This window comes from Rhinolophus hipposideros (assembly GCF_964194185.1).
Source record: "Rhinolophus hipposideros genome assembly, chromosome: 6".
NCBI lineage: Eukaryota > Metazoa > Chordata > Mammalia > Chiroptera > Rhinolophidae > Rhinolophus > Rhinolophus hipposideros.
In genome coordinates, this window is record NC_138052.1 from 84,128,188 (window position 1) to 84,151,095 (window position 22,908).

General features: G+C 52.4%; 1 protein-coding gene across 14 annotated transcripts in view; it reads right to left on the reverse strand.

Annotated features, from left to right (window-relative positions):
• The window catches only part of TNS1 (tensin 1), a gene marked incomplete at its 5' end in the record, with an annotated part of 224,568 nt that overhangs the window by 20,675 nt on the left and 180,985 nt on the right, over window positions 1-22,908 (reverse strand). For 6 of the 14 annotated variants that reach the window (XM_081051645.1, XM_081051636.1, XM_081051637.1 and 3 more), the window contains 5 exons: window positions 6,798-6,836; window positions 7,976-8,068; window positions 11,493-11,568; window positions 12,553-12,749; window positions 17,795-17,881. In XM_081051645.1, the coding sequence (XP_080907771.1) occupies window positions 6,798-6,836; window positions 7,976-8,068; window positions 11,493-11,568; window positions 12,553-12,749; window positions 17,795-17,881 (492 nt within the window). Of the gene's footprint in view, window positions 1-6,797; window positions 6,837-7,363; window positions 7,388-7,975; window positions 8,069-11,492; window positions 11,569-12,552; window positions 12,750-16,336; window positions 16,457-17,794; window positions 17,882-22,908 lie in introns of all 14 variants that reach the window. The other 8 variants (XM_081051649.1, XM_081051644.1, XM_081051648.1 and 5 more) reach the window with 6 other exon arrangements.

The following is a 22,908-nucleotide window of genomic DNA, read 5'->3' on the forward strand; positions in this document are numbered from 1 at the left end:
GGAACCCACCTCTCCCGAGTCCAGCCTATGGGGTAGCCCCAAAAGGCCAGCCAAGCACACAAAGCACACTTCTCCTGGGGCGCCTGCTTGTCCACACCCACCCCTCTTCCCAGCATCTTGGAGAAGCTGTGCGAGCCCCCACAGAACCTTTACCCATGGCCTTACTCAGAGAAGCTTCCCAGAAATGAACCCCAGCTCTGCCTATAAACGCGGACATCCCAGATGTCCCTCCCAGAGCTAGGACACCTATCCACAGCTGGCATCCCCTTTACCTGCTTTGTTTCTTTGAAGACTTTGCCACCCAGCCCCTCAAGCCCTTCTAGGTGTCCCAGGCTCCACTGGATTCTGGGCTATATAGGAACCCAGGCGGCCTGCGCCTTTCTCAAGACAGTGCCTGGGTTCACATAGGCTCTACCGCACACCCAGGGTCCAGAAGCAGCCCTGTGCTGGTGAGTCACGCCCGGCCCCTTCATGCCAAGACACACCCACCCCCCTGGCCTGACACACTTAGCATTCCTCCCGAGACTGACGCCATTACCCCCACTTCATGTTCAGAATATCCTAAGAGGAAGGGGGTGGGGGACAGGTGTCAGAAAGGCCATCTTACAGATGAGGACACTGAGGCCCAGAGGCTGAAATGACGGGCAGCCCAGCCAGTAGCCAGACCTCCTGACTCCCAGCCAGTGCTTGTCCAACTCCCGCTCTGAGGCCAGCCCAAAACACTAACTCGATATTGAACAGGGAGAGGCAACAGGGCGCCCTGGGCTTCTCCAGGGACACGATGAGAGATGGATGACGTTCCTGCCACCTCCAGACCTGGCACCGGTCCTATCTCCCTCGGGAGGGACATAACTGAGTACAGACCCACACTCTGCCTGTAATTAGGGCACCTGCTGAAACAAGCCTGAGAAACTGAAGAGCTGAAGAGTCAGTGCAGAGCCTTTGTTGGCCAGGACTGTGCTGGGCCCCCTCCCCTCAGCTCAAAGAAAACCTTCCTTCCTTCGAAAGGCTCCTAATCAGCAGGGTCATGGGGCACAGCCTCTCGGGCGTGGTTTCTGAAGTGGCCTCACAACATGACGTTCTGTACCCAGGCCCATCGAACTATGGACACAGGGAGAGGATGGTCCTTCAGAATAGGGCCCTTTAGAGAGGTCTGGGGGGTGCAGGGCTAGGGAGAGAGAGGCCTGTGTACAATTCCAGCCAGAGGCTGCCAGTTTGTGTTTTAGTTTCCACACAGAGTTCCCTCCAACCAACAGTGGGGACAATGGATGGGGGTGGGGCAAAGTTTCTGCAAAGGGATAGCTCAGGGTAATAGATTCCAGGTACGGGGTACACCAGCACCCAAAGCTGGAGCCCACAGGAAGAGGCCAACAAGGCATCCTCCAAAGCTCCCTCAACCAGCTCAGGCCTCCCAGCCACCTCCCAGAAGCCCCAGGCCACTTCCATTCCAAAGGCACTGACTGCACCGTGTGTGCCTGAGGGCCTGTTGGAGCCAGGAGATGCTATGGACATCCTCTGACCTTGGGCAGGCACGCTTTCTTGTAAAGGAGCTGATAGACAATAGTAGGCTTAGTGGGCCACACAGCCTCTGTCACAACTACTCTACTCTGCGGTTGCAGTGTGAAAGCAACCACAGACAACAGCATGTAAACAAATGAGCATGTCTGTGTTGCCATAAAACTCTTTGAAACAAATAAGTGGTGGGCCAAATTTGACCAAGTTTGCTGACCCCTGAGCTAACCCATCTCCTCAGCCCAGAGAAGTGGAGTGATTTGCCCCAGAACACACAGCCCATCAGCGGTGACAGAGACTAGTCTCCTGATTCTCAATGCTGGCTCTGAGTGGCCTAGAAAGGGGCCACAGCCTCACAGGGGCACCCAGAGCTGACTGCTACCAGGAACCCCAGGCCAGAAGCCAGGGAAGAGCCAGCTCCACAAGGCTATTAATGACAGAAATAATAAGTAATTATATGAGGACAGTAGGACTACATTACATTGGAGAATGTAAGTATCTTGCCTCAGTCACACAGTAGCAAGTGGAGTCGCTCCTGGAACCCAGGTGGTCGGGCCCAGAGCCTGCTCTCTGGCCCACTGCATATATGGCCAGCTGAAAATCTGGGTACTAATAGTTTCAGTGTGTCTTTAGCCTTGGGAGGTTGGCTTCATGCCCTGAGGTAACCCAGTTTAGCAGAAGGGACCATCAGATAGGGCCTCACATCCACAGAAATGGTAATGGAGACCCAAGGCCGGAGCCCACCCCCCCCCCCACCTATCCTTCAGCACCCAGGGTCACTCTTTCTGAAACTCCTCTTGGCACCCCCTCTCCCACTCAGAGATGGCAGTGGAATCCCTCCACCCGCTGGGCACCTCAGCTCCTTATTGATCTGTATTTAGGCATCTAGCACAGTGCCTGGCACTTAGTAGGCCCTGGATATGTGTCTGTCCCACAAACTAGCAGATACATGACGTTTGCTCTCCAGCCCACCCAGATAGAGGTGTATCATTAACTATGACCTAAGAGACACACACTCATTTTTACTCATTCCCTGGCGTTCCTGTTGACCCCAAAAGTTCAAGCTAAAATCTACATGGATGACCCCTGAAGTCTGAGCTTTTCCTCCACCCACCCTACCCTCCTGATCCAGGCACAGATAAGTGAAGCCCTTTCACTCAATCTCCACTCCTCACAAACCCAGAGCAGGAGTGCCCTTTGGCAAATTACTTGATTTTCTGAGTCCATCTCCAGACGTGTTCAAAACCAACCTTTTGGGCCAAAAAAATCAGTTTTCCCAAGTTTTCAGATTCAGATTTCCATATTGAAAATGACTCCTTTTCCTGTCTATTCCTTTCCTCTTTCATCTCCTCACCACTTCAGTACAACATACAACTCGTGGGCTCCCCTTCTTTCACTTACTGGAAGAGTAACCAGGGATAGGCTGCTGAATATTTCTGAGACTCAGTTTCCTCATCTATAAAATGGGAATAAGAACACCCACCTGCCCAGACAGGATCAAGTGATAGGGATGGGAAAGTTCCTTTTATTCTTTCTTGCTCATTCCAACTAGTTATTTATAAGCAGCCCCACTGTTGCTGGCCTATGCCCCAGCCGAGCCTGCTCTTGCCTCTCTCCACCCCTGTCTCCTGCTGTTTTCCTCCTGTCCTCCAATCCTCGAGCAGCTGCACCCAGAGGCCATGAGGTTGGGAAGGGCAGGAGAGGTGGGGCCGGGGAGGGTACTTCATGTAGAACATTCCAGGAGCCGAAACCCATTCCAAGTGCCTGTTGGTGGATGAGAGCAGCTGGAGGCCCAAAAGTGAGCTGGCCCCACCAGGGCACTGTCAGCTTTTCATCCACACCCTGAAGTGCATTTTCTGCCTCCCAGAAGAGGCTCTTTGCCTGGAGAGAAGGGGCCGCCTACTCCAAGTAAATGAAAACATGTGGGCAGGGGCGAGAGGTAGGAAGTAAAGAGACCCCCAGACCAGGAAGTCAAAAGTTAAGAATTTCAGACCTTGTAGATGAGGCCACATGCCCCTCTCCTCTGAGCTCCCATTGCACCCTGTTCCTAACCCACTCAACACTCTCTCTACCTTATGCTGAAATGTCTGTTGGCGTCTCTGTCCTCTCCAGACTATCTCCTGCGTCGTTATACCTTCAGTGCCTAGCACAGGACAGGGCACATAGTGGGTGGTCAATAAACCTGCACCACACAGCACTGGCCTAACACAGATGCTATAACACACCCATCACCAAGGATCTCAGAGCAGGAAGAATCTCCGGGGAGTGGCATTTCTACTCCCATATCTTCCTTTATGCCAAATCAGTCCCATCTAATCGTCGGACAAACAGAACCCAAGCTGAATGTTCCCTGTTCCTGTTCCTCTGGGCAAGAAGTTTCAGTCATTTCTTTCCCTGTGTCACCACTGGGAAGATATTTGTATGTTGACCCCCCTATGCACTACGGCAGGCTTTCTTCCTCTCCTTCACGAAGAAGGGTCCCAGTCCCCATAACCAGTGCAGTCCCTGCAAAGGGGCGGCCTGCACATGCTGACCCAACGTCGGCTCTCAGCCATGCCCCTGACACGTCGTTTAACATCCCTAAACGTCCTCTCCTCATCCGTGACATGGGGCTCCTACCATCTTCTTCTCAGTGCTTCTGTGATTGTTAAGCAGGACAATGCGTCGGTGACCCCACATGGTCCCACTGCTGCCTGCTGAACCTCACTCTGTACCACACGCCCGCTTGAGCTCCCTTGGTCCAGCCTCCAGCTCCCCTTTGTTCTCAGCCTCACTGACTTTGCAGTTCCTAGAAAAAAACACGCTGTTGGCTCCCATCCCAGGACCTTTGCACATGCCCTTGTCCTCGACATGGAAGCCTCTCCTCTCATCCCAGTGTCACCACATTAATGTCACTCACCCTCACCTCTCACTGCTTCAGCCATCAGGTCTCATAAAACTGCATCCTTTCCCTTCAGAACACTTAGCTCAATAGTTGTACTTCTGAACGACCATTGAATTCTGGCTCCTGCTCACGCACATGCTCCATGAGATTAGGAACCAAGGTACTGCATCTCATTATATCCCCAGAGCCTGGCACAGTGCCTGGCACACAGTAGGCACGCAAAATATTTATTGAATGCTTGAATCAATAAATGACAGAATGAATGTAAAGTACTTAGCACGGTGCCTTGAGCAGAGCAGGCTCCCCTAAGGTCTCTTTTTCCCCTCACTGAGTAGTTCTGCCTCTGACCATTTTTCCTCACAGACATCTTTTTCTGAATTTCCCATCAAAGCGTTAGCAGGGAAGGCACGCAGAGCTTCAGACGGTCAGCAAAGAATGCGTGCTTTAGTCTGTCTGGGGCGGTGGTGCATGAGTCAGGAAAAATGGGAGCTGGCTGCCCACAGCCCCACTGCCTTCCCCTCACCGGCCGCACTCCCCAGGCCAGGACAGCAATTCCTAACCCCCACGCTAGAATCCCAGGGCACAGTGCCCGGACACAGGAGGAGGGCTTTGAAACGGCCATGTGACTAGGAGACAGGAGACCAGTAAGTCCAGTTTTGGCCCTGCTGTCTCCTAACTGTGACCTTGGGCAGATGTCCCCACCCTTACCCCACAACACAACCCCAGCTCCACAGCTGTGAAAATGATGGGTGTGGCAGAGCTGATCCCTAAGAACCTTTCCCTCCTAACTCTGGGTCTCCAGGGCAGATGTAGGCAAGTTGGGGGCGTCGGGGCCTTGCAGGCTGTCACTCATGAGTGCAACGGGCAGGTCTCAGCTCAGTTCTGCAGATACTCACTCCTCTGAAGTGTCACCCCAAAGTGGCCAGAGCCCGCCAGCCTGTGGGATAATCTATCTCAGACCTTCCTAGTGGGAAGGGTTTGAGGTGCCACCAGTCTGTTGACGTCAGCAACCATGAGGCGTGAGGGTGGGCATCCGAAACACACAAACGCTGGCTCCAGCCCCAGCTTATCCTGGACTCCTGTCCCTGTTGGAAACCAGTAGCCAGGAGCACACAGCAGCTCACCCTGTGCTGGAATCGGATGCTGGGGGCACCTTGTTTGCAACTCCCAGGCAGCGTTATGTGGTTGCCTGAACTCTGTCTAAAAGTGGGCAAAGCTTTATGGAAGTTCTAGCCATCTTACCTGGAGGATGGCAGATTCAGAGGGGCAGAGCCTATGCCCGCCTTGGGGTTAGAAAATCAAGGTGATAAGCGTAAAGGAAAGTGGGAAGTGGGCTTAAGAAAACCAGATCGATGGAGTCTTTAAAGAAACCAGGCAACATGGAATTAGGGCCCAGGTGACAACCCAGAACATCTAACATGTCAGAGCAAGAAGGTGCTTCGGCACTCATCTCATCCAAGCCCTTCTGGTGGACATTGAACTTTACCCAGATGCCACCAAACCACACACAAGCCACACATGCCAGCACCCCCTTCTTTTTACCTGATGCTGAGTCATCATTTGAATTCTGTTCCTAATAAGTTAAAGGCTTTCAACCAGATGACATAACCTCTCTGCTTCATGGTGTACAATGTGGAGTTCATAAGCTGAGACACAGACCTGCTAACTCCTTCAAACTGTCAAAATTATTTGCATGGTGTCCGGATGCGTCGGGGTAGGTCCATAGCTTTTCTGAAATCCCCGAAGGCATCTGAGAGCCCAGAAAGACAGACTTCCTACCACCTGGGCTGATAAGAAACCAGGCGCGGGTTTCAAGAGGGCAATTCATGGCTTTAAGATAGTGGCTCTAAAATGGGGGTGACTGTCCCCCAGGGGAAATATGCAATGTTGGAGACACTTGGGTGGGTGGGTGCTCCTGGCAGGTAGCAGGCAGAGGTCAGAGATGCTTCCAAATGTCCTGCCACGCACAGGCAGCCCCCACAGCTAAGCACTGTCTTGCCCGAAATGTCAGTTGTATGGAGGTCTGAGCTCTGAGCTCTGCCTGTGGCGTACATCCGGGAACAGGAATAATGAGTGCCCTCACCCTCTGAAGGGGTTTGCTGCACCCCGGGCAGACTGGTGGAAATGCCACCAGGGGTGGCAGTGGCAAGAGGGACATTTTGTCAGCAAGGTGGCACCACCAGTGTCCCCACGCTAGATGCGCCTGAACCCACGCTGTGAGCAACTCCATCAGAACTCGGGCAGCCTCTGGGGTGACAGCGCTCACCCGGGGGTGGGGAGCAGGGGGCTACGTGCCTGGTCACTTGAGACCTGTCCCCCAGCCAGCCACATCAAGCTCTGTGTGAAAAGCCATTCCCAGAGCCGGACAGCGGGAAGCAACACACAGCAAACCTGCACTTACCTTCTGAAAGCTCTGTCACCCCCTTCCCCTCATCCTCCTCTGAGGGAAGATGAGAAGAGAGGTGGGGAGGAAGGAGAGGCAGGCAAGAGAGGCAGGTGATAAAGAGGAGAGCAAGAGCAAAAAGGAGAGAGAGAGAGGTCAATTAACAGAGATTATTTCTTGAGAGAGAAAATGTGCTGAGAAAAGGGAGGGAAGAAAGATGCGGTGAGGCCAGGGCAGAGGTGACTCTCCACAAAGCACCCCAGGGCGAGGGACAGGGTCCCCCCCTGACAAGACCTCAGGCTGCAGGGCGAGGCGGCACTTGGCACAGTTTGGGGGCCTCACTGTCAGGAGCAGCAGGCTCTGGCCCCCACTGTTCCTAGTGTCCCGGTCACAGCCCTTGCCCTAGGGCTTTTGTGGGCTGTGCCTCAAGCAAGAGTGTGTTCACCTGGTGAGGTGAGAGGCAGCTCCCACCCCCTTCTCCCTGGTGACTCAGTGTCCCTGGTCATGCAGACACCTCCTGAGTGGGAGGCTGTGCCCAGTCGTGTGTCCCCGTGGGTCACACATGCATGCCATTACACTCCTACCTGGCAGGATCAGTCTTCTGGTGACTATGGAAAAGAAGCCGAGTTGGCCACCAGAGCCCCAGCCCAGCCCTAAAACCAGAGTCTAGGGAGTAAGTTTTTGGACTTGGCCTGCTTAAAATGGCCACCAAGGGCCCAGGGCCCCCCACTTTCTCTTTCCCTCACAGGAAGGAGAGGAGCTGGGAAATGTGACGAGGACATAGGAGATGTAAACTTGGGGTATGAGTGTGTGTGCACGTGTGTACACCTGTGTGTGTAGAGAAGTGTCTGAATACAGGCATGGAGGAGCCAGGCTTCTGGCAGAGAGCAGATCAACTCCAAGGACACTGAGGCCAGGGCCCCAATACTCCAAGTCAGAGCACACTGTGATGGCGTTGACCCCACACGTCAATGGGCAGAAAAGCTGCAAAGGGACCTACCCCCTTCACCCCCAACCTCAGCATGGGCACAAACCCAGGCTGCCACCTTGTTTCCGGGAGGGTTCAGAGAACCTACCACGTCTGGTTTTCTGATTAGGTCCTGAGGTTCTGCCCAGGACCAGGGGTTGGTCCCCTGACCGCCCCACGCCTCCCCCTGGCCTCCTCTACCACCTCCCACCCAGCCAGAGTCACTTACCACCAGTGGGGTGCAACAGGATTTCCGCTGGGTTGTGGGGTTTCAGGCCCAGAGCAGACAGGGGTGTCTTGGCCAGACCTGGAGGGGAGCGCACTGTGCCGGAAAGAAGAGGGGAGACACAGGGAGTGAGCGTCGGGGTGGGGAGATGTGGGGTGATGAGGAGGGGCAGGATGGAGGGCCCCCAAAAGTGAAGGCATATTAGGGAGGGGTGGGCGCAGGAGAAGGAGCCCCAGCCCTGGGGGTGCTGCTGTGGCTCCACTGCATTTTCTTTTCTCCGTGTTTCTCCACATTAGTATAAAGGGTAAAGGGAGACAGGATGCGGTGCCCTTGTCCTGGCCCTTCCCCTCGACCGTGATAAATCCTTCCCTCCCCTAGGCCCTTAGTTTCTTTGCTAAGGTCCACTTACGTGCCATGGTTTGCAACATACATGCAAGTTTCTTTGGCTAGCTCTGACTTTATGTTATTTTCTCTTCCTTCCTCCTCTCACTCTCTGGCACACACATCTAGTCTTTTGAAACCAGGCACTTAGATGGACTTAGAGAAACAAAGAAAATGAAGCACCCAGACAGTACCATCCTGTAAAGGGGGGATGGAGGAGAAGGAATCACCAGCAGAACAGTGCCAACCCTGAGACCCCAGGCCAGCCTGCAGCCAAAGATCTTACCCCCAGCAAAGTGTGTCCCTTGCAAACCCCAGAAAGACAGAATTTCTCAGTGTGGGGCTCTGTGCCCCCTAAACCTCAGTGTTCTAGAAAAGGGAGAAGCCCGATCTCCACAATCCTCAGCGTAGAGCACCAACTCCCTGTGCAAATCCCAGCCTCCTCCCAAACCACCCGTCTGGGTTAGAAGTGTCACATAACACACAAGGTCAGAAAGGGCTGTCAGGCTTTGTCCCACCGGCCAAGGACAAGGCTGGACTCTGAAGTGATCTGCAGAGGGGTTCTTATGCCCAGTCACGAGACGTCTCAGTGGCAGCTGCCACGTCTCCTAACACACCTCTGAGGGAAAGTAAAGAAATGAGCTCTGTTTCTCCTATCACAGCCATCTGAAGCCTGCAGAGGCCACAGGCCCTGAGGACATGCAGACCCATCCCAGCCAGAGGCTGCCTGCCCCACACCAACAGCCTCAGCAGACGAGCTGTGGCCCTCAGCTGTCCAGGACCTGCCCAGCAGTTCCAGGACCCTCCCTGGCCCTGTCTCCCTTTTCCAACAGGCAGTGAGACCTAGAGGGAATAAATACAAAACACTATCTCTCAATGCAAGTAATGTATATAACTTATTCGTGCACGTGCAGGTGTGCACATAGGTCCATGGGAATAGGGAGTTATTATAGGGCTCCAGTGGGTAGTCCACTCCGGCACTCCAGCCTCACTCCGTCCTTAGATGCCCAGCAGACAAGTAGAGCAGAGGGGACAACTGTGTACACACATCCAGGCATGGGGTAGGTCTAGGCCTGTGTGTCTCTGTCCCTCCCTCTCTCTTTACACATGTGCACAGAGGTGTCTTGCCATAGACGCTCACCAAGCACTTATTCATGTTTGTCAGACAAATGAATTTGAATATAATTAATTATGAAAGAATGAGCCCAGCCTCAGAGGCCACTGTCCATGGAATGACCACGATGGCTCTCCAGCCCCCAAGTCCGGGAGGCTTCTCTTGGTTACCCTCAGGTACCTCCAGTTCCCTACTCGCTCATGCCCCTAGTCCCCAGGGTCTGGCGCTTTTGCTGAGGCAGACGAGTGGGTGGCCCCAAAGCCAGACAAGGTTTTTGCTTCCTGAGAGAATTCCTTACATTTCTCCGCCTCTGTCCTCTCCTCTCTCTCAGCCCTGTGCATGGATGAAACCTCTGACTTATTCTGCCTGCTGGGGCACCCAGGGCTGGCCAAGGGGAGAGAAAGAAGAATAGAAAAGAGAACAAGCGGCAAAACCCAACCCAAACTCAGCCCACATGGCTTCTGTCCAAAACAGGGTAATGGCCAAGATCCTGGCTATTTGGACCAACAGGGAATCAGAGCAGGTCTGAGGGTGAAGGGTAAGACCAGGGAGAGTGATTTCAGAGAGTCATAAAAGGCCACAGAGCTGTCTCCTGAGCAGATTGCCGGGGCTTGCACTGTCCAGTATGGCAGCCACAAGCCACACAGGGGCTTTCGAGCACCGGCAGTGTGGCCAGTCTGAACTGAGAGCTGGAAGTATAACACACACACCAGATTTCAAAGATTTGGTGTGAAACAAGAACACAAAATATCTCAATATATCATTACATGGTGAAATGATAATATTTTAGAGTTTTGGGGTTAAATAAAACCTATTAAAATTAGTTTCACCAGTTTCTTTTTACATTTTTTTTTAAAAGATTGAAACACTAGCTCATTACTATGCTTATATTGATTTACCTATTGAAATGATATTTAGGGTTAATAAAAAGAAATCACTACATTTAATTTCTTCAGTTTCCTGTTAGGTTTTTAATGTGGCTATTAAAAAATTTAAACCACAAACGTGGCTTGTGTTATATTGGACAGCACTGCTTTAAGGAGAACCCTGGCTTCTGGTCACAACGTCAGCCTCTTGCATGCCCAAGATGGCAGCCAACATCAGTTCTCCTGGTGCAAGGGTCAGGCACTGGTGCCACATTCCTCCTTCAGCAGGCCAGCCAGCCACCAGGGGAATGCACAGCCAGCTCCAGCTACTCCGCCCTCACCCGCCTCCCCTCTCACCAGGGCAAATGCATAGCTTAGGCCGAGCCCAGCCAACCCAAACCCGGAGCAACACCAGCCTCTTCCGTCTCTACCAACCCGGGCTTCTCAAGGGGGAGTCTGAGTCCTTCGTAGCCTGGTTCCATTACTGCTTTCCCCCAAGGGCCCCCTGCAGCCCCTCTTCATGTCTCTTCTACCACAGAAAGGAACCCTGTCCCACTGCTGTGCTCATCTGGGTCTTCTCTTTGGGTGGAAACCTCTGCCCTTTGGGGGTTTGTGTCTCCCGTGAGCGCTTCAGGGGTGCAGACTTAAACGCACCTGCCTGGAAGCCGAGAACAGGTGAGATGGGGACTCGGTCAGCCCGAGCATTCTGGGCCTGTGTTTCCTTGAGAAAAACTAAAGGGGGTGCCTGGATGAACATAGAAATGAGGGTTGGAAGCAAGAAGGTGAAGGGGGGGTCTCCGAGACACAACAGCAAGTCACAAAGGCACACTTTAGGGTCGGGATGTTTTTGTGCAAAGGATGCAGACTCTCAACAACTAGGAAAACTCCATACGATGGGAGCCAGGGGCCCCAGAGGCGGTCAGCCAAGAATCCTAAGACTCGGGCTGCCGTATCCTTAGAGGTGTGAGTGTAAACAACAGAAAAGAAGTGGGGGAGGAAAAGCGAAGTGAAAGGAGCCATTAGGGATGTGAAGGGACAGATTCCGACTCTGCCCAACTTGGCCAGCACCCTCCCCACCCCAAACCTGGGATACTTACACAGGCAGGGGTTAAGATAGGGGCCTGTGGGGATTCAGGAGAGCTGGGCGTGGAGCTCTTACCTCCACTGGGCAGTGGGCTGGTCGGGGAGGTTCCCTCCAGCTCCTCGAAGGCTTCCTTGTAGCTGTGCAGATGGGGCTGCAGGAGAAGAACAAGGGGAAGAAAAAGTGGCTACACTGGCGGCCATGACTTTGAGAAGGAGGCATTTCCCAGTTAACTAGCCTACGAAGCCCCTCGCCAGCCTGACCACCCACCCCTCCCCAGGTAAACAGAGGTCAAAGGGAGATCCTGCCCACTCAAGGCCCCAACAACTCCTTGTAGCTGAGAGAACAGAAAGTGGCTATTTTTAAGGCCATAGTCTAGCAAGGATGGAATTCAGGAGAACCTGCCTTGGAAATATTTCAGAATAGCGCCAAAGAGAAGGGTCTGAGGGCAGGGAACTCGGGTCCTGGCAGAAGGCAGAAGAGAAAAAATGTCCAAAAGCCATTCATGCCCAGAATGACTCAGCCTGGATTTTATCGGATATGGACTATTCGCACCACAATCTTCCAGGGTGCATGTTTCAAATGCAGATTCCTGGGCCCCATCCCAGAGCTAACCTGCTGGAATCTCTGGAGATGGATTTGGGAATCTACATGTTAACAAACTCCCTGGTGATTATTAGGCATGCTGAAGTTTAAAACCTACTGACTGCCTCAAACCATGGAAATGTCTCAGAAACGCAAACATTTGGCATTGAAATTAGATCTGTGGCGAAAACCCTATATCTGGAAAGGGCTTAAGAACCTTTGTCAGTCTATGTGATCTGATTTGGAGTTTAGAGACTGTGGTCCCCTATGTCATACCCAAGATCCTCAACACCCTCCTCAAGGGCGCTCTTTAGGAGTCAAGAGGGGAATCTCAAGGTCAGTGTTAATGGAATACATGAAGCATAAAAGCGATTTAGGGAAGGAAATGGGCTCCAGATTCCACACGCCAGAACCCTAGGGTGAGAATGCAAGGAGAAAAAATTACCGGGTTTCCTGACATGTCAGTTGCCACCCAATGGACCATCAGGTTCCTGGAGAGTTCAAGTGGGCTCTGCTACCCTCTGTGGCCCCAGGATGCAGCCCAAGGACTCACCTCTTTGGGCCGCCCGCCAGGATTGAGAGCAATGGTGAGAGCCAGCTCTGGAGAGACGCACTGGACAGGGGAACGAACCCCAGGGCTCCGGGGGGATGAGGGTTCTGGAGACTGGTTCTCATACTGTCCATCACTGGCTGCCCGCCTCCGAAGAGGGGTTGGGGGCTCCGCAGGCTGCTTCTCCCGAGCCTTCACTCCTGGGAGGAATGGCAAGGCAGAGAAGGCAATGAGCATATTGTGCAAGAAAAGATTGATCGGGCCTAATTCCCCCCCAGAGAAGACAGCGCAAGCTCAGGGGCCATGCTGGAACTGGGCCTGTCTCCCCTCTGCACCTCCCCCCAGCCTCCCTCTGTCCACACCAGGAGTTTCTCTGCAGGGTGGGGGACCTGCCGAGGCTGGGCTGGCCTTCACCAGGAATCTACCCCGCACAGGGTTGGGGCCCAGAGCACAAAGGACTGATACAAGAAACAGATGTCAACTCTTTCCAAGGCCTGGAGGCAGAGGGCCAGAGCTTCCAGGCAAATGAGGGAAGGTGGAGGGAGGAGAGACAGTCTCCAAGGCGACTGATCAACCAACAAGCAACATCAGGCCCATGGGAAGAACTTTTGGAAAGAGCGAATAATGCATCATCTTACAAATGGTGCCCCCAAGAAGACACAAAGAAATGACTAAGTCTTCTTATAGTCTCTGGCCCCAATTGGCCCCTGGAATATTGCTGGCCTTCTCTGGGGTTCCCTACCTTCATCCAGTGTAACTGAGAAACCTCTTACCAATTTCCCTTATGCTGGCCGCTTAGCTACCACCCACCCATTTTCTTGCCCCAAAGATGGCCCTGGTTCCCGCCCAACAGAACAGCAGGCAGAGAGCTCGAGCTATGTGTTCCATCTGCTTTTCTGTACTTCCTTCCATTCCACAGGCCTAGGGATATTGCTAACCCCACCCTCCTTCCTTCCCACTCCCTCTTCCCACAGCTGGGCCAAGGCACAGAACCCATGGCCTCACTGAGCTGGCTCCAGAATCCTAGAAAAACTGACTCCCCCGGGTCCCAGAGGCCAAGACCCAGCCTGAGGGCGGGCTCCTAGTCCTGATTATCTTGTGCTTGCAGATTCTCAGTGCTGCCTTCACCACCACCCAAGAGCGGGTGAGGTGAGAGGAAGTGCCAAGACTTACCAAAGGTCACATGGGACTGGGACCGTGACCGGACCAGCCTCATGCCAGCACACCTGGGAACACTGCCCCATGGCACACATGCACACACACACGCACACATGAATACATCACTGGCCCCTAGAAATGTGCCAGTGCAGCCAAGCAGAAATCGCCCTCATTCACACTGAATCATCATCTATTATCCACAGTGGGGTCTGCACACCCCGGAGGCCTCCCAACTCCCCCCTGGCACAGCCATTGAGGTTGCCATGAGAAGCACATGCTGGGAAGCCTTCTTAGTTGTCATCAATAGCAGCCACCGGCTGCCAAGTCTAGAGATGGATGGACACCACACACACACACACACACACACACACACACACACACACACACACACTCCGAGACACACGCTCATACTCTCCCATAATTAGAGGCCCTGTCTGGAGAACAGCCGGACTGGCACACATTTACAAATGCAGAAGGTACCCGGGGGGAGTGGGGGTGTTTCGAGTCTCCACTTTGGGCTCTTTATTATTCAGAGGCAGCCTGCCTGCCATCTCAACCGAGAAAAAAGAACCCAAATGGAGACCGTCATCTAGACTCACAAACTACTTAAAGCATCCGAGCCCCTCACCTGATAGTGCCCTCATTTTCAGAATAGAAAAAGGGCAGTTGCATAGTCCTCACCAGGGGCCAGATGAAAGATGGGGCACGGATCTGAAAGGCTTGAGCGGCGTGGGGACGCTACAGAAAACCCAGGTCCCCAGCCGTCAGAGAAGCAGCCTGCATCTCCCACTACGTCTGTGGGCACCCCTGCCCTTGACCATGCTTCTCCTACCCACACCGAGCCCCTTGCCCTCAGGCCTCCTGGGTAGCTCGGTTCAGAATTACTGCCGGTTTGTTCCTAGCAAAGACATTAGAGAGAAACAGACATAGCCATTGATTTTCTAATAATAATTGTGACAAAGGAGGCTCCTTCGGGAAAGGCTCTTGGGGTTTGCAACTAAGTTCATCCCCAAGGTTAACAGCAAGGCATTAGGGCTGGTCTCAGTTCTGGCTCACCCAGCCCCACAGGCTCTGGTTGGCAGGTCCCTGTGCCTTGGCGAGAGTGGTCAGTTGCCCTGTGTGGGATCTGATGTCTGCCCTTGAAAAGTGGGTCTGTTTCCATTTGAGGCCCTGAATCTCCCACAGGGACAGAAAACATTCTCCCCAGTGCGCCCAAAACACCTTCTATATTCACTGCCGCAGATGGTTTCAACGCCCAGAGGGGAGTCTGGACTGCTGCTGGAGGGGCTTCCCAACTGGGGAGGATGGGAGTCCCTAGCACAAGGCAGCTGGACATCTGAGAACCATCTCAGCTCCTCAAGTCTCCTCTCCATTGCCACCAGATCGGCACACGGGAGCGTGTTCTGTCCAGAGGCAGGCAGATGGCCAGAATGACGCCCAAAGAAAGAGGGCACTGCTGAGGAGCCTCCCTCTGCAAAAGGGGAAAGACCCCGCATTCCAGTCCCACGGGGCAGCCCCACCCACTTCAGAGCGCCCCACAGCACTAGTGACAAGCCAGGGCTTCTCACATTCTTTGAACACAGTGTCTCACTGTTGTCCCCCTTGGCAAGCCCAGATCTGCCCGTCAGTGCCTGGAGAGCCATGTTCCCTCTCTCTTGTCTTTCCCTACGGGAGGGGAGACAGAGCAGGGTGGAGGGGAGAGAAGAGAGCCCCCATTGTTCCTCAGCCAAGCTGGGACGTCTGGACACAAGCTGACAGCCAGTGTCAGAGAGAGAACACCCCCCCCTCCCATCCTAGAGACTGATAATAAAAATAGGCCTGCTCCCCCCCTACTCTGACCCCAGGCTTTCTCGGTCCTAGGCTCCATGCTCTCTCTCTCTCAGAGCCTGTGTCTCTGTGCTCCATGCCCTACACACACAGGCACACATGCACATATACACACACGCCCACTTGCACACACACACAGCTTTCACCCGACAGGAATGGCAGGAGGTCCATCCCCCTCAGAACCTCTACCGTCAGCCCCTTATCCAGCAGGAGACCACAGGGCCAGAGGAAACTCATAAAGAAAGGAGGAAAGAGGCATTGGAGGGACTCTGGAAGCTTTTGCTGGAAGCCTCCAGCCCCAGGAGCATAAGGGCTGGATGCCCCTAGCAAGGCAGTGGCCTTCGGAATGATAATGCGCTACATTCAGAAGCTCTTTGTCGTCCTCTGAGGACTGCCCACACTCTGTGGGCACTGGGCCTGCCCCACAGCCTGCAGGACAGTGGTCAGCCCAGGGCCTCCACACAGGCTGCCAGACACGAAGAGAAGGGCACCAGAACAGCCTCATTTTCCGGGGCTCCTCATTCCACCCCCCAGGACGGTGCTGTGTTTCATGGAGCAGTAGGCTCCAAGGCTCCCCAAAAGTGGGCCAGAGCTGAGGTACTGAACCCCCTTCACCACACACACACACACACACACACCCTGCAAATTCTGGGGGCTGTAAACCTAACACACATCAGTGAACACACTCCGGTAGAGCACAGACACCCACCACTCCTAGGGCCCCTAGACAAATGCCCCCGTGTCAGGCTTTATCCCAGGCCTTCCCTACACCCCCAGCCTGGCCACCTCCACCCCCACAGACCCAGCTCTTCTTTCCAGCCTTCCCATTTCCAGAAGACTGGATTCCTCAGATCCAGGAGGCAGGGCCGGGTGTCCAACAGCATGCCTGGGGCTCCGGAAGCGAGGCGATCCGGCAGGCCACCTGCTGGGCCAGGGCACCAGAAAGCCACACGGCGATCACACTAGCAGCCCCAGGGCAAGCCATGCCAGCTCCCCTCAGGACAGGCCCACCACCCCAGAACTGCCCCAAACCCAGGCCCAGCTGAACACTGCACTCCCCACCACTGGGCCGAGAAAAAGGTGGAGGGAGAGGACAGGAGGTGGACAGAGCCGTTCTGCTAAAGCCATCTCCCCATTGTCCATGGACGAGGAGAAGGAGGGTGCGGGAAAGCACCACAGATTGCCATTGGAAGTCAACTGTTCCCACCACTCCCTAAGCCTTTCCCCCGGAACTGCTCAAGGTCATAGCGTGGGGCGACCCTAAGCAGCCTCTTCTCCCTGACCTGGACCTCTGGGCTCCAAGGAGCAGGGAAAGGATGAGGTGACACCTTTCCCAGGCTAACAGCCTACGTATGGCCCGTATGTCCCAGAGACCGGGGCAGACGTGGTAGGCGACATCACCCTCAAATAGAGCAATGTGACCTAGGATTGAGAATCTGCCATGATGGAGCACATCAAGGCACCGTACAAAATACACACAGCAGGGCTGCGACCCTCCATTTTTCACATGAGGAAACTGAGTTCTGGGTAATAACGAGACTTGCCCAGACCACAGAGGTGATCACAGGCAGAGTTAGGACAATACCCAGGACCTCTGACTCTGGGCCATGGGTCCTGAAATCGGAAATTAGGGATGAGGTCACAGGAGGTGCTCTGTCCTCAGGGAGTGCTGTACTCAAGTGTACACAGAGCAGCAGGAGCTGGGGCACCACTCTTTGTCTTATGTCCAGTGGCCCATGCAAAGCACAGCCTGGCACCTGCTGAGGCCCTGGCCCAGCAGCCACGATGGTCTGGCCAGGGTGGCCGGAGAGCTGGGCTGTGCCGAGCCCTCACTAAGTACTTTATTGCAAAGACCTCCATGTCCACGGGAAACCTGGAAGTTAGTCTAGTTACCTCAGATGCTGTTACCAGCAGGTAAGGCCAACGCTAGAAGCACCAGTTTGTCCATGCAAAAGTGGGAGCACTTGCTCATGCAGAAGGAGGGAGAGAGGGAGAGAGGGAGAAGGGATAATCGGGCAAGGAGAGAGAGGGATGCAGTGAGAAAAGGAATGGGGGTGGGGCAAAAGAGAATATGAAAGAGATAGAAAGAACAGAAGAGGAAGAGGAAGTGAGGAGGAAATGGAAAAATGAGAGGAAGAAAGTGGTCAAAAGTTTAGAAGGAATAGCACATGAAAAAGGAGAGGAAGAGAGAAAAACTGAGATATAACTCCAGTGAGGGCCAAGGGGCCATAAAAGGGGCAGGGGGAGGAGAGGAACCAACCAGAGAGGGAAGAAGATCGGAGCCGGTGGAGAGGAGGGTGCCGGTAGCTGACACTCTGCCCAATGCCCTGCAGTCTGGCGTTGTACGCTGCCCACCCCACCCCAGGGGAGCCGGCAGGGAGGGGAGGCAAGCAGGAAGGGAAGGGATGACACCAGGCAAGGAAGGCACCACGCCCATGGCACACGTGACAGATGGACATAGGACACACGAAGAACGAAAGGGACGCGGCATTAAACAAGACGAAACAAAACAAAAACAAAGAGAAAAATCAAGATTAGTTGATGTTTTGAGTCTTGGATCTGGCCACACACTGGAGGGAGGTCGGGAGGGTGTCAGGCAAGAAAAGAGGGCAGATCCAGGGTCTCGCTTCTCCCAAGCGCTAGTGGACCTGCTGCTGTCCAGCAGGACTGCACGTCCCTCTAATTTCTAACCCCAGTGTGGAACCAAGAAGGTGCCAGCCTGGGACCTGATTTCAATCCTGTTGGCCACACGTCATCAGCATGGCCCCACCAGGTCTTCTCTCCTCTCACGGTCACCTGCCTGTCCCTGGATTCAGCAGTAACTACCAGTCTGAGCCCAAGGGTCATGACTCCTTAGTATCCAAGCATCCTTCAGCCCTTTGTTTTTCCATCACACCTACCTTAGTAATCCTCTTCTGTGGGAGCCACTTAGGGTTTTCTACTCCTGCCGAAAGCTGCTGAGTACCACTGAAAAGTCCCTAAAACGAGCCTGCCCCGATGCATTAGAAGGACCTGCTATGTCATTCTTTTATTCACCCTTGCAGACTCCCACATCACCCTCACACACAGGGGCCTCCCAGCAGCCAATATCCCCCTGGCCTGGCTTCCAGGGAACGACGCTCTTTTAGCTTTCCTTTACTTTGCCACAGCTCCATACCAGTTTCTTTGCTGGTTCCTCCTGTGTCTCCAACCACTGAATGTGTTTGGATGAGACTCCAGGACTCACTCCTGGGACCTTTCCTCTACCTGTGCTCCCCCCCAGGTGACAGCATGCAGTGGCATGCATTACATGACATCCCCCTACTGACACCTCCCAAATTTCTAAGCTCTAACCTCTCCCCTGAAATTCCGGATTCATATATCCCACCATCTTGGATGTTTTATGTGCCTTTCAAATCTAACACGGCCAAAATCACACTTCTGATATCCCCTCTAAGCCGGCTCTTCTCACATTTGCACATTCGTACCCATCTCCACAAATAGCAACTCCATTCTTTAGTTGCTCAGGTCAAAAAGCCTTCACGTTTTCTTTCTCTCACATCCCATGTCTAGTCTGTCTATAAATCTTGATGGTTCCACCTCCAAAATGTCTGCAATCTGAGCACTTCTCACTATTACCACAAATACCGTCCTGATCCATATCAGCAGCCTCCTAACTGGTCTTCCTCCTTCCATCCAGGCCACATTGATCCTTTTAGAACAAGTCAGATGAAGTCACTCCTCTGCCCAAATCCTTCCCAAGGCTACTCACACCACACCAAGTAAAAGACCAGGTAGGTTCTTGCAATCACCTGTAAGGCCCATGTAAGCTGGCCCCCATTCCCATCACCTCTCTGACTTCGTGTCCCCCTCTACTCCCCCTATCAGGTATACTCCTGCTTCAGGACCTTTGCACTTGCTGTTCCACCTGGCACACTCTCTCACTACCCAGAGAAGCCTTCCCTGACCATCCTATGTAAAGTGCAACCATCCACCCACACTCACTGGCACTTCAATACAATTTATGTATGTATTTGCTTGTTTGTTTATTGTCTATCTCCACCATGAAGGCAAAGATTTTCACCTCTTTTGTTGACCACCATTTTTCCAGAGCCTAGGCTAGCATGTAGCACAGATAAGGGGATCGAGCTTAATGATCAGATGGGCCTTGCTCTCATCTCCTATTTCCATGATAGAATGCAAAAACTGGGTTCTCAATTTAAGTTCCCAAAGCTTGACACCAGCATCTCCCTGTATCTGTATCTATCCTTTATTATTTCATGAAGAGGTATCTCATTTCCTTGTTGAGTCTAAATTATCCACCTGGGCTCCTCAGCCTATCCCCTCTTACCTCCTTAGAGACTTTATTCTACCAATTTATTTCTCTCTCTCATATCTTTTTCTTCTCCCTCTGCTCTCCATATTCAACCTCTCTCTTTCCCCTAAAAACATTCTTATGGTTCCCACGTTTACCAAAAAAGAAAAAAAATGTTCTCAATATGTTGCTACTCTCTTTAGCTACCATCTTCTCTCCTTTTAGCACAAAACCACTCAAAAGAGTAGTTGACATGCCGTCTGAACTCCCTCTCCACTCGCTCTTCAGTCGCTCATTCTGGCTTCTGTCACCATCACACTATTGAAAATATGCCTTTGAGAGTCACGGGGACCACCTAATTGGCAAGCCCAATGCATTTTTCTCAATCCTCATGGCCTCTCCACAGTGACGTTGCTAACCCCCCACCTTCTCCCTGGAAACCTTCTCCTATCCTGACTTCTGTGATGGCCCACTGTCCTGAGCATTCATTCATAGTCCCCTGTACAGCCTCAATTCCCCTCCTGGCTAATTGGCCTAAGTTCTTTTCTCCCTATGCCCTCTGACATAAAGAACTCAACTATGCCCAAAGCTTTAAACTTCACCTTTGTGAGGATGACCCCAAAATCTATAGCTCCTTCTACTCTTCTACTCTATAGCTCCAATTCTGGGTGTTCAATTGCCTTCCATACATCTCCACCTGGAGGCTCCATCACCACCTCAAACTTGACATATCTAACCCTGAGGTCTTCATCTTACACCAAACTTGCTCTTTCTCCTAATTCCCAGCTTGTTCATGGGACCATCGTTCTGCTTCTATGCATGGAGCCTCAGAATCATCTGTGATGTCTCCGCCTCCCTCCCCCACTACATCCAATCAATTTGTAAACACCCACTACTTGCACAGCACCTTTGGCATCCCTGTCTTCTTTTTCATTTCCATGGTCAGCACACTAATCCAGTCCACATCACCTAGACTATCTAATAAGCTCCTACATCTCCGGCTCAAAGTCACTCCCATTTAGCATCCTTCCTGCCCACACCCACCAGGTAAATCTTCCTAAGCTACAGCTTGGCATACTCTCCTGACTAAAACATAGAAATGGCTTCCTACATTGCTGCTAGGTAAGATTTAAGCTCCTTAGTCTGGCATTTAAGGCCAACCCGAGGGAGGTCGCAGGCTACCTTTCTTAACTCTCTCACACACAGCCTATATGCTCTCAATCTACTCTATTCTTCAAACATTTGTATGCTTTCTTGTCTTCACTACGAACTCTCTCTCTCTCCAATGACCCCATTCACTTTCAAAATCCTACCAATTGCCCAAGGCTCTGGTTAAAACCTACACTCAACACAGAGCCCCTCTAATCTCTATAGCTGATAGTAATAGCTCCTTTTTCCTCACAGGACTTTCTGCATACCTCCCTTATTACAAATGACTTTATTTTAAAGCTCCAGTTTCTTTTTCCCCCTTACTAAACTCTAGATTCCTTAAGGATAAGATCCAAATCTTATTTCTAACATGCATCAAAATCTCTCCCTCTAGAGATATCTGAGATCAGTCCAGTCACAGAATCAGGATCGTAAGATAACTTGATTGGACTCACCAACTCTGACTCTTATTTCTTTTTCTTGTCTTATTGCACTGGCTAGGACATCCAATACAACGTTAAATGTGAGTGGTGATAACAGGTATCGTTATTTTGTCCCTGGCTATAATAGGGATGTTTCTAATGTTTCACAAGAAAGTATGATGTGTGCTACAGGTTTCTGGTACCTACCCTTTATCAAGTTAAGAAAACTACCCCTACATTCTCTGTGATCTAAGCTGAAATAAAATATAAGTGAGGGTTGAATCAAAGTGGAATGAACCAGGGAGATGGTACTGAGGTATGGAGGGCAGCCAACAAGAAAAGGGCAGACCTGAGAGAGAAAAGCCAGGAGAAACGAGATCAAGTTGATGGCCATGAAGGGGCTCTCCCTCATGTTAAAGCTTATGTTCCAGCTGCTTGCAGAAGCATGTAGAATGGGCAGAAAGAGGTGGTGCTGGAAGTCTATCCTCCCTGGCTCCTAGACTATTCTGCACATCGATCCTGCCTATATGCCTTTATCTCCATAGGCACTGCAGACACACTGAAGGGCTACTGAAGAAGCTGTGCGAGCAGAACCTGCTGACATAAGAAATACTGTTCATGACAGGACACGGACCAAAGAAGCCCTTTTATAGCCCTGGAAACCAAATATAACTGTCCCCTCTATACATCTCATCCCTTCTCCTGACTGAGTCACTCGCAGTTGGGGGAGGAGATGGGAGCAGAAATGTGCCAACAATATCACCCCCTTCCTATGACTTCTTGGCAGCCAAAGACTGAGCAGCTATAGGGATATGGAGGTTGACAGTCTAAACCATGGAAGCTGGTAGGAGGAAAAAGGCTGAGGGGAGATGCACTACAAGATGGACATCCTTCCTGGACCATTCAGGTATGGCTTCCTCTTAAGTAAGCTCCAAGAGAGCTATACGAAAGGGTTTTAGTAGGGGGAGGAAATTCATCCTGCTCCCCAGAGAAAAGGCCCCTGGATCCTGCTTATCATTAGGCTAGAGGGTCACTCTTCCTCAGGCCACCACCCAACTCTATAAAATATTGAGAGGACCCCATTCCTCTCCCTTCAACAAAACCAAGGAAGAAAGTATCTCTTCTGACAAAAAAGTAGGGGCATCCAGATGTGGAAGAAAGCAGAAGACATTAGCCCCATTTGGACTACCCCATGGAGCCTTTCTTTCACGCCTAGGGTTCCTGCGTTTTGATCAAAGGTAAAAACAATGATGTGCTGTTACTCCAGCTCTCCAGGAGAGATTAAGCCCTGATTGCCAGTTTCCATGGTGTAAATACTTCCATTATGACCAATTTCAAGTTACCGATAGTTGAACTGGGGACTGTGCTCTGCTCTGAAGAATAGGAGCAGGACATCTACGGCCCCACACCCAGGTCCAGGGCCCAGTCCAACAGCCAGCTGGCCTACCCCCAGCCACTTCTCCAAACCAATGTCCATTCTCAGGGAGAGAGTCTCCCTCCCTCCACGCA